Raw genomic sequence first — 15636 nt, 5'->3', positions numbered from 1 at the left:
ACCTAGAGTTTTATAACAACTGAAAATCCGAATTACAGCATTTCTGCTACAGTTTTAATTTAAAACAACACCCTGTTTATACACCCAAGAACAGTCACAATGTATTTCTTAAAGAGTGACTCCTTGAGCCAAAGAGATCTCAACATTTTACAGATGGTATCACAGAAAACCCAAATTACCAAGAGATTCTAATAATCTGCATTTCATTAAGATCAAGCCAAGATAAATTAGGCCTCTCAATTTTGAACATATGGCATAACTTCTTGCTTACCAGCCCTGATTTTAAAGAATTCATATGCATTTTTAAAACAGACATACTTAAAGCAACACAATCTATTTTGAGTCCTGATTATGACAAACATTGAATTGTTGAGGTATGAAAAAATATAGCATATGCTTAGCTATTTCAAATCTTCTATACAAAAAACAACAACAACGTTTCTAAATGCTCAAAATGTAACTTCGGAGGTAGGCTTTGTATTATTTAGTGCTTAAAGTTTGTGGTCCTCCAACAGCAAGTTTCACAAAGCAGATGACAGATGAGTGTGAAGATTTTTAGAGGAGACATGCCCAAGGAAAAAGAAAGATAAAATATTTTATAATCGATTACAGTGGGCACTAGAGCATTAAAATGCTGTTTTTCTGTAGATATAGTTTAATTGTTCCTATACTAATGTAGGTGTATTTGGTGCAGAGGAACAATTTATATTGAAGAAGTCAGAACATAACATATAAAAGGGGCTTCTATGGTTCCTCATAATGGTAAGGAGAAGAGAAGAACATATTTAGTGACCCTTTAGCAAGAAGTCAACTTCTTTCTTCCAAAATTATCATGATTCTCAAAGAAATAGTAACTGCAATTAACACTTAAAACAAGCATTCCCTTTAAAGTGTCCAGAATCCTTTCACTCTTCATTTAGTGAGCTTTGAGAAGTAGTGACTATTTCATTTTGCTCATGAATGGGCATTAATATGGGCAGCATTAGAAATGAGATTAGCAGCCTCATTTTTCTAGGCTAAAATTAAGTGGAGAGTTGCTCTTCCCAAGGTCATGCAGAGCCTGTCTATTGCATTCTGTCAAAATGTTTCTCTCCTCTGCAGGAGAGAAGCCCAGGTCTCCAGTAACCAGTAGCCAGGATAGGGTCCCTGAATGGATCAGAGGACCAGAGCATCAGGACATGGAGTGGGCAGCCAGAGTGTGAAGGGGACGGTTTCAAGTGAGGAAGTACTGAGGGTTGCAGAAAAGATTAAGAGTAGCAGAAAGAAAAGAGAAGCCAAGGTTCAGGACATTTAGAACGCAAGGGGTGGGTGGCGCTGAGATTGTCTGCTCTCTTTCCTATGGGGTCATCGGTATATCATACAGCCAGGCACAAACTAACATTAAATGGTTAAATGCTAAGAATAGAGGGAAAGGAAGTGACTGTGGAGAGAAGCAGTGATACCACCCACCAGGAAGCCACAGCATTACTCAGCACTGCGAGGACCACATGCCAGGCAATACTTTCCAGCTCTTACAACCCCATAGCCCTGTGCTCTGTGGTTCTTCCACCAGCCCAGGCAGCTAAATTCTATAATCATGTCTCAGGTGAGGATTTCTGATGGTGGCAGCTACGGCAGAAATTCAAAGCAAAATGAAAGAGCCTTTTTTTTTTTTTTTTTTTTTTTGCTTCAAAATTGATTTGGGGAACCCATGACAGAGGTAATACTGTGATAGACAGAAAAAAAGAAAAGAAAAAAAACAAAGCTTTTAAAAAATCCAGGATCCAGGACATCACAACTCTGGAAGGACACATAATTAATCAGAGTGAGAATATGAAAAGTGTGTTTAGACTGAGGGGAAAAGATGAGGGAGAAGAAGATGGAGGGAATGGGGAGAAGCAAAGAGATTAGAAGTCCTAGTATGTGACTGAGAAAGGTCACACTATGCTCAACCATCACAATTGGGCTGGGTCCTGGCATGCAGTTGGTGGGGGTTAGACTAATCCCTAATAAACTGGGGAAATCCTAGATTAGAAAAGACATGTATGTTGAATTCACAAGTAAAACTGGATGAAATGACAAGATTCACAAGTTTCCTAGTGTCTAATCTGCTATGGGAACCACAGAATAGAAATGGGCGTTGTGTGTATCTAGGGAGGAAAATAGCCCTATGAGAGGTCATTTTGAGAGTGAAAGGAGCTTTTGGAAGCTGGCTGGATTGTAAAACAGTAAGAGATTCTTTGATCGTAAGAACTATCCTAACACTGGAGCGGTGGGGGCTTGCCCAGGGTGGGAATGGCTGTGGGGGCGAGGGGGTCAATTGGGGAACAAGGAAACATATGTAAAACTTTAGACAATAATAATAAAAAAGAAAACTATCCTATTTTACAAAATAGTAGAACATGTCCAAGTCTTTAAAAAACTTGTTACTTGACTGATACCTGCAAATGTCTGATATACTGTGAGGAGATAGGATCTTCTTTATTAAAACAGAAAATGAAACTCTGTGCTCTTCTTGACTTGGATGCCCTCTGACTAACTCCTCCATCTTTGTTAGGACAGCTAGGACTAGACAATGATTTTATTATTTTGGGGTAACATTTTCAAGCTAAGATACTCTGCACATAAATGTGAGCTAATTTCTACTTGACTGATCCTAAAAAACATAGATGCCTTTAATTTTTTTTTTTATAAAAACGCACTTTTACTATTTTGAAATTCTGAGCAGGTTGTGTACATAAAGATAGGTTTTATATTACACTAGAGCAGTGATGGCGAACCTTTTGAACTCGGCGTGTCAGCATTTTGAAAAACCCTAACTTAACTCTGGTGCCATGTCACATATAGAAATTTTTTGATATTTGCAACATTGGAAAACAAAAACATATTTTTGATATTTATTTTATTATTTAAATGCCATTTAACAAAGAAAAATCAACCAAAAAAATGAGTTCACGTGTCACCTCTGACACGCGTGTCATAGGGTTCGCCATCACTGCACTAGAGGCACCAATGGGGTCCCTAGGCCTGGACTGCGGGGTTGGGCTGAAACCAGCTCTCCGACATCCCCTGAGGAGTCCCGGATTGCGAGAGGGCGCAGCCCAGGCCAAGGGACTGCACCAGTGCATGATTAGGGCTGGGGAGGGACACAGGAGGACTCCAGGACTTGTCTGGCCTATCTCACTCAGTCCCTATGGGTTGGACCCCAGCAGCAAGCTAACCTACTGGTTGGAGCGTCTACCCCCTGGTGGTCAATGCATGTCATAGCGAGCAGTTGAGCAACCGTAGCATATCATTAGCATATTACACTTTGATTGGTTGGACGGACAACTGGACACAGCATATTAGGCTTTTACTATACAGAATCATTACAAACTTTTTCATGTTACTAGAGTTGTATACTTAGGTGCATTAAATGAAGCATCCATATTGTTCATATTAATGAAGTGTTACAGTTTTAAGGAAAAATGATCTTACAGTTTTTAATATCCTGGGGTTTTGTTTGATTGAATCTATTATTGTCTTCACAAGGAATGTGAGTGAATGGGTTAATGTTCTGCATCTCCATTATATTTCCTTTGCAGAGGCTGTTACCCAGTCTAACATCACACCCCAGAGGGAGATAGAAAAGCAAAAATTATCTCCAAAGTTTACTGCAAGGATTATTCTAAAGTCCTTTGTGTCTTGTGCACTCAAAGAATACAAAAACAGGAAATCCAGAAGCAGTAAAGACTTGCAAAGGAATCTTCACTTTCATATAAAAAGCATCTTTTTTTCAATTTTAGGTTACCTACTTAGCCTTCTTATTGAGGATACTTGCAACAAAAATAGTTGTCAAATTTGCCAATGCGAAAAGCACACAAAAAACAAATGACAAAGAATAATTTAAGTAGCAAATACAAGGACCCTTAAAAAGTCTATTAAATATGTGTTTATTTTATATAGACACACATATATGTTTAATTTTGAGAATATCTCTCCTCCCACAGTTTTAATTTAAGGAAGAGTAAGGCAAAAGTATTCAAAGGGAAATAGTGGTAATATACTATACTTATGATGTCTCAATGTTCTACAAAGAGTAAGTAAATAGAAAGTGATTTTTAAAGGAAAAAAGTCAAAATAAAGGAAGATTCACTACCCAAAAGAAAGAAAAATCATAGTAAACTGTTTGAGGATGAGTATTTTTTGTCATGATTTTGACTTAAACAGTAGAATAAGACTTTCCATCTCTACAAATTTATGCCTTAAATAGTCTCTGCAATTTTTTTTGGATCATGTAAGGATGTTAAATATCAGGAGGGCTTCAATAATATTTAAATACATAACCACAGAATTTCAGGGTAAGAAGGCACCTTCAAAAGTGCTTGTCAAAGTCCAATGTCCTCATTTTGCAGATGTATAATAAAGTCCAGAGTCAGGAATGACTTAATCTAACACCATGAATATTAAGAGTTCTCATACTGACTGCCTGACTTTTAAGAATGTCTCTTTTAGGTGACTGCCCTGACAACTAACAATTAAGGAAATACAACAAGAAAGGAGAAAGTCTAGAAAGATGGAAAAGCCACAATTTTGTGGAAATATCCATAGTCAATGAAAATGCATGTCCTTTACCAAACAGGGCGATCATTATGAGTAGAGGCTACATGAAATGTGGGAGATTTTATAAATGCAGGCTTACTTACGCCCTCTGTGTAAATCAAATGGGAAAAAGTTCTTAATTAAAAAGAAGGTACCTAATCAATGCTGGTTCAACTCAAATGCCCCTGGCAACGACAGTATTGAGTGTCATTAGTCATAGTACCCTTGGAGCTGAAAGGCAGCCAGAAACTGGTCTAGTCCTGGAAGCCGAGTCGGGGAGAGGGATCTCTATTGACATTTTGAGTGGGATAATTTGGTGGGGGTAGGGGGGAGACTGTCCTGTGCATTGTAGGATGTTTGGCAACCTCCCTGGCCTCTTACCCACTGGATACCAGTAGCATCCACCTTCCCAGTCATGACAACAATGTCTGGGCCAAAGTCACCCTGGTTGACTTCAGTCTAATCCCCTCATTTAATCACTGAAGTTCAGGTTTCACAAATGCACTGGGTAGAGCTGGTTAATCACACAGTCTCAGCTAGAACCACATTATAGAGCTCTTTATGTAAAACCAAGCTGCCCTAGTTTCCCTTCGGTTCAATTTTACATCAAAATGAGTAAGGTCACTAGATCCTCCCTGAATGCAGGCTCTAAAATGGGCAAATGAAACTAGCTTGACCCTGTAAAGGGTCAGTCCTTTGACTAAATTAAATTCATGAAAGCCTAATACGTACAGTGGTTCTCAGCCTTGGCTGCACGTTAGAATCACCTGGGAATCTTTTTAAAATCCTGATTTCTGGGCCTCTGAAATCAGGATTTTAAAAAGATTCCCAGGTGATTCTAATGTGCAGCCAAGGTTGCGAACCACTGGCCTAATACTTCCTGGAAACTTTAGCCAAGGATTCAGAAAAACACCTCTATTTTTCTGAACTTACCCAATGGAGTAAATATAATATATACTTGCTTTTATTTGAGCAGATAAATTTGCTAAGCCTCAAAACTCTACAAGATAAAGATAACTGACAATCCAGTCCCTGGTAAGCTGCTTATTTTCTTACTAGATGTAGTTTTATATTTATAAGGGAAGGTAATATTTTAAAAAATGTTAAAGATCTAAAGGACCATAAGACAAATTGATAGTTGGATGGCTGGCCTACAATAAATTAAAGTGCAAAAAAAATAAAATAAAATAAAATAAAGTGCACTTAGGATGTCAGTATTTGGCGATTACAACATCATTTTGAAAAACTCTAAAAACCTATAGCTGTTCTGTCACTAATGAATCACTGATTTTGAATTTACAAATTTACTACAGAGCATCCTTTCCTTATAGCCTTTGAAATAAAGAAAAATACATTCATTAATTTTGTTTTCTCTTTTTCCATATAGTGTTTATTTCAAGAGACCGAATTTACCAGCTTCATTTCAGTTTTCTATAGGCTGGGCTTCTCAAGCTGACTTTAAGGAAATTCAAACAGAGTTTATTTACCAGTTTTAACTCTCTGCCTCATTCTCTCCTGTGCATTCTTGTGATTGCTCTTCTCAGTTGGATTTATTTTTCTCTGCCTAAATATCCTACTTTAAGTTATTTTATCTTGGATCAAAGAGAGGAAGAGAAATTCCTAATTCTCCTCAGAAAACTCATCTTCAGACTTATATGCCTAGCTGTGACCTTTATATCTGTCATCATTCAAAGTCTAATTTCACTCACACTTTAAAATATGTAATCTCTCCAATGATTAGAGATTATAATGTGTTCCAAACACATCAATCATAGCCCATATATTCAAATAATACATCCAATTTTTAATACATCCTCCTCTATGCATTCTACCTTGATCCTACTCATGAGTCAAAGAAAGTGTTCAGTAGAGAAAATAACATGACAAGTCCTTCACTCTGACTGCATTGCCTATAGGTACTTAATAACTATCCTTCAAATAATTGTAAGGAAGTTGAATTGAAACTGCGTAGTGAGGGAGGAAAAACTGTAGACAGTGTCCTGGGACAGGGGCACTAGTTTTACCCAAATTGTCTTATATATAATGCAAAGTGATGTCAAAGGTATGCGACAGTTACCATCTACAGTTCTATTCACAGGCTGACTTGGGCTCAAGGTTCAAGAAGTTTTGGGACAGACTCAGTGAAGTAAAACATAAGAATGCATTTTTTTCTTGCCAACAAATAAAACTGACTTTCTAACCTCTGAATAACATTTACGTATTACTTAAAATTATTTTTATGCAGCTACCTTATCTCTATTGACATTCTGTTTTTTAATATTTTTTCAGATAAAATTACTATAGAGGTTTTAATTCTATTTAAGCAAGGCCTTATGTTAAAACTGGAGTATACTTTCCATGATAAGTTCTAAATATGTCAATGTCCCTCTCTTTTAGGTAAAGATATATGGTGACATCATGGGTTAAGAAGACGTAGGACACATATACATAAACCTTTCCGATTGTCATTGTTTCCCAGTAGACTGCGGTAGAGTCAGACACCACAGTCACCAAGTATTTGTTAAGCAAACAGTGCTTCAGAACTTCACCAATTATTAGAATTTAGTGGCTTAATTATTAGAAATATTGAATAATTCTACCTATTATGAAAGAATGGCAAATAGTTATCTGTGTGTGTGTGTTCATTTTAAAGTAAATAATAATCTCTTTAAGATTCTTAAATGTGCCGAAACCGGTTTGGCTCAGTGGATAGAGCGTCGGCCTGCGGACTGAAGGGTCCCGGGTTCGATTCCGGTCGGGGGCATGTACCTGGGTTGCGGGCACATCCCCAGTGGGGGATGTGCGGGAGGCAGCTGATCGATGTTTCTCTCTCATCGATGTTTCTGACTTTCTATCTCTCTCCCTTCCTCTCTGTGAAAAATCAATAAAATATATTAAAAAAAAAAAAAAGATTCTTAAATGTACATGAGCCAAGGGAAGGGGGACCAAAAAAGTAGTTTCTCTTAGCAATGTAGACATTGCAACAGAAAATTATAATCCTTTTGTTCTAATATTTCAACCTTGATACATATACAAGGTCAAGAGAAAGCTAAAGCCTGAAAAAGAAGAGATGAAATCCTGTTTCAAGAGGTGATCCTATCTGGTTATATGCTAGAAGAAAAAGCAAATACTGTCTCTATAAACTACTATATATATGAAAGTAGTTTATTGTAAAGATGATACAGTATCAATTACATATACTACTTTACATTGTTTACAGTAAGTTGTCTATTACCTATTACATATGGAAGAAGGAAGGGAGGGAAGGAGGGAGGGTGGCAAAAGAGAAGAAAAACAAGGATTTCATTACTTGGATAAACAAAAACAACATGGTAATATTTGGAGAAGCCAAATCTACGACTTTAGCCCTTCCAAAAGAAATGTAACACTACAAGGAATTTCAGTTCTCTACCCCTTAAAACAATTCAGCAAACCACTTAATCATTTCTAGACCTAAAAAATTAAACATTTCAATCTGAAAAATATTTCTTAATAAAATATAATTTCCTGACAAAAGACAATGAGTCATCTTGACTGAGAAACAAATGTTAAAAAATTAGCAATTTGTGGCAAAGCCAGAGTTATTCAGAATAAAGCAAGATTGTCAGTCACACCTTATAAAACAGGTGAGTATTTGCCCAGTAATATTAACATGTGGGTGACATAAAAAAGTAAAATTGAAGGTCACAGTAGAAATATAACTCGATGAATCATTAGAAATCTGAAAATCACCCACACAATCCTCAAAGTTTAATGTCAAGCACAGAAAGTTTGGAAAGAGATAAGCAAGTATCATGGCTAAGAATAATCAGGAAAAAAATAAAAGAAAAACAAGAAAATTCCCTATAATTATTATTTTATGTTCTCTGTGACGTAGTATGGAGGAAATTTGCTAAATGGTCATTTTCAAACATCAACATCAATAAGGCTATCTTCCCTATTGAGAAGCAAGTTCGAAGGAAAATAAAGTTTAAGAGGCATACGTGCTGGGAAGCATTATTTCCCTTTTATTGGGGGGCGGGTGGTAATCACATGAAAACAACAATATTCCCTTTTAATTCTGCCCCAAACCTTTTTTATACATTACCCTAGTAATGTAAGAAGGAAATGACATACCTAATACCCTGGGGTGAATGACTAATTTATAAAGAATGAGAGAATATTTTATAGAACTGAGGTTAGCAACTACTTTTTATATTAAATTGAGTATCTTCAGTGAAGAAATCAACCTTTATCTAATTAGGTACATTAAGAGACCAGAAAGCAATCAATATATTTTGCAATCTCACTAGTCAGACAAAATAAAAACCATTTGGCTCTTTACAATCTTCATTTTAATCAGTGAAATTGATTGTATTATCAATAGAACTATGCTTCAAAGCACTTCATAGTTTAAAACTCATATGTACAGAGTGAAGATATTTTATAATAACTCAATAAGGCCACAAAATGATGCAATGATGGATTTAAAGGTAATTTCAGAAAAGCATAAATTTCATTATGAAGAGTTTTTGTCAAAAAAAAATCCATCTAATTCAGAAAGAAGCTTCCTGGCCTGTGCCATTTTGATGTAAAACCTGTTAATTAATAAGTCTCAATTACTTGATTCTGCATGTGGTCTCCAACTTTCCTTTTAGTACTCAGAGGCTGTCTCCAGGCAAATTTTCAGTTCATTATCAGTTCAAAAGGTCGCCCAGTTGTACCTTCTTAAGTGACAGTAAATACATTACCGTCTGGTCTCATCATCTTTAGTGTCTGATGTTTTGCAACAGAGAGTTTTGAAATCATATTTTATGGCAGTGGAGCTGCTAGGGGAAATTTATTGACTTAACAATCTCATTCAACATCTGTCATATGGAACTGTCCCCAGTACAAGGCAGATTAGTGAAAGCGAGCTGCTTCAATTTGGCCCAACATTCTGGCTAAAGAATTTTCCATTACATGGGTGGGTGCTATCAGCTGAGTTTGGAACCATTCAATTTACTCTGTCGTGGCAGGAGAGAACGCAATAGTGGCTAGAACTGAATTTGAGTACACTCTCTTCTATTGAAGTGTTCTGATGAAAGTAGCAATCTGAGATTATAAATTGTTATTACTCAATTTGTTTGCAAGCAGAACTAAGCATCTACTCTAGCGAGCTGTCTTTCGTAGCTGCCTCCATTGTAGATTCCTGTCCCGGTGAGATGGTAGCTGGAGCTCTATATAAAGAGGCAAGTTGATAGTATGTGGAGTTTCTCACTGTGCAGTGACCCCTCGGTTCTATTATAACTTCCTCTCTCATGCACGGTTAATGAGTAAGCCCAGGGCATGTTTGGAATTCACTACTAAGTGGTATGCTGGAGTCCTTTCAATTCAACAGTCTTCAGACTCCTATGACTTCCCATGTTCCACACAGAAATTGAGATACACACAAGAATAAATTGGTTGAAAGAAAATAAAAATAAGGTTATGTCTGTAGCACCTTAATATTTGCAAAAGAGCTCAAATTTTCAACAAATTATCTAGAAATTCGTAGGTTTATGTAGAAAATAAGCAGAGCTTTAAACTTGCTATAGAGTCAGGAAAAGCAAAGCAAAGAAATGGCAACTCCTTTTAATGACAATAATTTCCTACACTTGAAAACAGAATTTATCATTTCAGAGGACAGCAAATTATGATAAATTATAGGCAGATTAACTTAATATACTACAAAGAATCTTGTTTAAATTAAAATGCATAATTTTGAAATTATAGTACAAGAGGAAAATTATTATATTATATATAGCATTAGATCATATCTTGACAAATGTAAGTTACATGTATCATATGTGAAATTTATTTTAACTATTGGCATTTTGTCATATAAGAATATATTACTAATAAAGCTTTTATCATCACCCTATACTATCTAAAATATTACATTAAACCTCTAAAATGTTAGTGACATGCAAGCAATAGATATTTAATAAGTGTTTTGTTGATAATGGAAATATGCTTTCTTAACAGAAATTCCCATTTCTGTTGTATGTGGAATTAGTTAAACAACCCTGTATTTAATTTAAATTGAGAACTATACTGTGTTCCATTAAATACAAATAATTTCCTCTAATTATAATTTTCAATATTATCAGTGATTTTTAAATTTTTTTAATTTATTAAAATCATGTCACAAAGTATATACAAATAAACAGAAAATATTTTCTTCCCTGCTTCATAAATAAACATTATAGTTAATCATGAGGAAGTATTTATGTTGAACTTTTTCAAGGCTCTATATGGACTTCAGATCCAGTCAGAGTTAATATTCGATTTTAAGTAACCCAAATTTTAGAATTTGAAGTACCCTTTAAAGCACTTGATCCAAATGCCACATCTTATACATTAAGAAGCTGCAGGCTAGAGAGAGGAAACAACTTGCTAAGGGTTATAAAGCTAATATGTGGCTTACATTTCATAAATATAGATTTCATTTACATTTTCAAGGACAAGATAGTTATTTTCAAACTAAAACTTAAAAATAGTATATCACCTTATTGATAAGACTATTTTGTTATAGACTAGAGGCCCAGTGCACGAAATTTGTGCACGGGGGTGGGTTCCTCAGCCCAACCTGCACCCTCTCCAATCTGGGAGCCCTCAGGGGAGGCCTCTCCAATTGGGGAGCCCTGACAGCATAGGCCCACTCCCCATGGTTCTCTGCTCTCTGCAGGGCCTGGCCGCTCCGTGCCCACTGCCCAGAGGCTCTCCGTGGCCCAGAGGCGATGAAGTAAGCATCTAATTAGTGTTGCTCAATCTAGGGGATCACATTATTTCTATGTTAATATGAGAACAATATATCTTTTGCAAATGTACTAATAAACCAAACCTAAAATAGTACATCTCTTCAAAAGAAAACAGTATTTTAGAAATAAGAATATAACACCTATCTGATATATCCAACCAGTGACTTTGTGATGTCCTTATAGAGAGTACTGTCTTGTTCCCCAGAATAATATCATCAGTATTAGAAAAAAAATTTTAAAAGCACAACATTGAAATACTTCAAAATATCATTCTGGAAATTGAAAATATATAAGAATTTATTTTATCATGCAAAAAAATGACCTATTTTACTACTAAAGATACTCCATTAAATGGACATTTTCTTGCACATTCTATATTCATAGAACTATATATGATATACAGCCATTTATCAAAATATAAAAGAACTTCTTATACATTTACTCACCTGCTCAGAAAAGAGGTCACTGTTATCTTCCAGATATTTACTGAAAGGGTTGGGTTCATAGGCTTCCTCCTCTTTTTTCAATAATATTTTGGATTTTACGGGTACCGGGCGAATTACTCCAGGTTTAGTCTTCATGAGCATCAAATAATTTTTAAAATAGAGAAATAAACACCATTAAAATAAATATGTGTATTATTAGGTCATTCAAATGTCTTCACAACATTTATGATTTTTAAAAATTTTAAAATACAGAAAAACAGCTAGAAATCAAATGATTTTAACTAATGTAACTTTAGTTTTTAGTTAACTGTTAGAGCAATCAACTCAAAGATTTACTGTCATGATATTCAAAATGCAAAATCTTCATTTATCTAACCAAACATGTTCTTTATTTCCTCGCTAGTGCATTCACATGACAAATAATTATTGAGAGCATCCTTGGTGCTAGGCAGCATTCTCATTCTGGGCATAGTAGGAAAGACGAATTAGGCACATTCACCAAGCCCATAACAACTTTTCATTTCTGGAAACTACACTCCCTTCATGTCCCCAAATCCACAGAGCTCGATCTCTAGAAACCATGTTTCTATTATGTATGATGAAACCAGGGGTGGCCTTCTGACCTAAGTCAGTGGACAGTGGGTAGCAAACAGATATTCTCTCCCAAGAATATGAAATAGGCATTTAAACAGCTCTGTGGTCACTTTGGGAGGTTGAAATTATAATATGTCAATTTGGAAGCCATGGGAAAGCCCTAATCTGTATTAAAACAGATATAATTTAGATCAAGAAAGATAAAGCAAAGTGCATAAACAGGGGGCCCAGAGAGCAGAGACATTTGAGGGCCTTCCAGAATAAATTCCGAAATATTCCTAGGGCCCAGCTGCATTTCTTGTCCTGAGGTTCCCGAAGACTTTCTCTTTCTTTTACACTAGATTCCCCCCTTTTTTTCAAAGTCAAGTTTACTTCTGTAATTTGCCATTAAAAAGTTTTAGCTGATAGACCAATCATTCAAGATTCATAAACTTGTACCCAATGTCAGTTTGATGGAAGAGGGAGAGAGAGAAATCTAGTTTGGGGCAATTTCAAAATGATGTTTCCCCAACACCAAAATCTTGTTACACTGTAAAATGTCACAAAATGATTGATAAGTTTGCAAAACCATCCCAAACAATGATTCAATAAAAAGTTGTGACTCTCTTTCTGTTTAAGCATTTTGCTGTAATTCTTCTTCTCCACCCCATTTCCTTTCGGAAAACAGTAAATTAGCTCTCCTCAGTCAATGCTGATGCTCACAAGTTAAGCCTTCAGGGACTACATCTATCTCTCTGCTCTATAAAGTGCCTGAAATATTTTGAGTCTTGAATAAATGTCACTCTGCAATACCTTTTTTAATCGATATTTTCCCAGTTGTCTTTTATATAGATGCCAACTTGTGAAATACAAATTGAGAAAAGTCTCTCTTTTTTTTTTTCCCCAGGCTGAGAAATATCTCCCACTTAAGAAACTAATTTCTCTTAAGGGGGGAAAGTGAGCAAGTAACATCCAATTATGCATGAAGTCACACAGTTGAGTGTGATATGAGAAGAATATCCCTCCAGTAAACTCAACACAAGAACACAGCCCAGGCAGTTTCTGATTTCTATAACCACCTGTCATAAGGGAGATGCCCAATGTCTGCGTCATGACCCTAAATTGTCCAGACTTCCTTTCTCTCTTTTCCACTTGTCTTCCTATTTCATTTCTCTTTCCTTCTATTTCTACTCCTATGCCTTTTCCTTCTCTCCTGCTCTTTCATGAAGCAGGAAATCAATACAACATCCATACTTCAGGGTCTACTAAAACCAACAAGGAGTTTTACTAGTAAGAGCTAAACTTGATGGCAGTATGTAGAAAGATGAGAGCAAAGAGAAGAAATCTGACAAGGAGCACTTGATATGCTAAAAGAATGTCTCCGCCAGAAAACATGACCGCTGGTCCCTGTATCACTAGCAGGCAGGTATTTTGGGTGATCCTGGCCTGGAACCTTTCACTCACATCATCTCTCTTGGATCATCATCCTCCAGGGTGACAGCAGAGAAGGACTCTTCTGGTTGGTTGGATATTTAGTACCTCGGTTTCAGACTCAGTTACTGATGCGTCATCTTGTTTCTATACCAGCCTTCAGGCTCCTTAGTTCCTATAAATTTCCTGGATATCATGGTTGTCTGACAACTTGATAATGATTCTATTCCGATTTCTTCTACTTTACCAGATTTACCACATGCTCTCCTCTTGAACTCTGTCCAGAAACATGGTTTGCCTGAAGTCTCAGTTTTACTCATTCTACTTGGCTTACTTGGTTTTGATATGGTTGCCCTGAATCTTAGATTACACTTATCACCTCTTTTTTTTTAGTCTTAATTTTCTCCTGCACTATAACTTGTTGCCACTCAGTAGTCAGTATTTCATCGTCATGGAGGTTAACTCTCGGGAAAAGAAGACTAGACATAGTTTGCCTTTGACATTGTTCCCACTTCCCTCTCACTCCTTCACTCTCCACTTGAGCACACACTATGACAGTCCCTCCTTTGGGAGTTTGCATTTGCTCTTTGCTTTGTCCGGAACTCTTTTCTCCCTTTTCAGGATCGCAATCCCCACCTGTTCCTCTTATCTGCCTTATTATTTTTTCAGTATTACTTATCACAATCTAACATCAGTTCATGTTTATTGTATTGCTTTCTCCACTAGAATGTAAGCTCTGTGAGGCTAGAGATAATTGGTTTGTTCACTTTTGTATCTCCAACACCTAGAATCATGTCTGAAACTTAGGCGATACTAAATAAATACTGGAAGAATGGATAAATTAATTGGCAGGTAGAAGCTGGCTGCATATTGGCTATAACCCAATATGGAGGCCTTAAGGAGTGTTGGTGCCAGCCTGGGGTCTCCCATTATTTTTCCTGAATTTAATTTTTGATTACAGTATAACCCAGGAAGAGGAAACTTTGCAAGATAGAAGATCCACACTGCCTTTCACAAATAGAAGACCAGAAGAAGGAAAGTGGTCTCCACCCTCAAAGATAAAAGACAGAAATTATCAACTCTGATGGATAAAAAAGTCAAACAACAATGAGGTACCATCTCACACCTGTCAGAATGGCTACCATCAACAAATCAACAAATGACAAGTGCTGGTGAGGATGCGGAGAAAAAGGAACCCTTCTGTACTGCTGGTGGGAATGCAGACTGGTGCAGGCACTGTGGAGAACAGTATAGAGTTTCCTCAAAAAACTAAAAATGGAACTCCCATTTGACCCAGTGATCCCACTTCTAGGAATATATCCCAAGAAACCAGAAACACCAATCAGAAAGGATATATGCACCCCTATGTTCATAGCAGCACAATTTACCATAGCTAAGATTTGGAAACAGCCTAAGTACCCATCAGTAGATGACTGGATTAAAAAACTGTGGTACATCTATACAATGGAATACTACACTGCGGTAAAAAAGAAGGAGTTATTACCATTTGCAACAGCATGGATGGAACTGGAAAGCATTATGCTAAGTGAAATAATCCAGTCAGAGAAAGATAAATATCACATGGTCTCACTCATTTATGGAATATAATGAACAACAAACTAATGAACAAAAACAGATCCAGAGACAGAGAAGCATCGATCAGACCGTCAAATCTCAGAGGGAAGATAGGGGAGGGTGGGGGTAAGGGAGAGAGATCAACCAAAGGACTTATATGCAAGCATATAGGTCTAACCAACGGACACAGACAACAGGGGGGTGAGGGCACAAATGGGGGGGGTGTAATGTGGGGATAAGGACACATATGTAATACCTTAATCAATAAAGAAAAAAAAAAAAGAACTCAA

General features: G+C 36.5%; 1 protein-coding gene across 4 annotated transcripts in view; it reads right to left on the bottom strand.

Moving 5' to 3' along the window:
- Nucleotides 1–15636, bottom strand: part of MLIP (muscular LMNA interacting protein) — a 252035-nt gene that overhangs the window by 43091 nt on the left and 193308 nt on the right. For all 4 annotated transcript variants that reach the window (XM_081095070.1, XM_081095069.1, XM_081095072.1 and 1 more), the window contains one exon: nt 11768–11896. In XM_081095070.1, the coding sequence (XP_080951196.1) occupies nt 11768–11896 (129 nt within the window). The remainder of the gene's footprint in view (nt 1–11767; nt 11897–15636) is intronic.

The sequence above is a fragment of the Myotis nattereri genome (genome assembly GCF_964212035.1).
Source record: "Myotis nattereri genome assembly, chromosome: 6".
NCBI lineage: Eukaryota > Metazoa > Chordata > Mammalia > Chiroptera > Vespertilionidae > Myotis > Myotis nattereri.
This window is presented reverse-complemented; position numbering and strand designations above follow the sequence as displayed.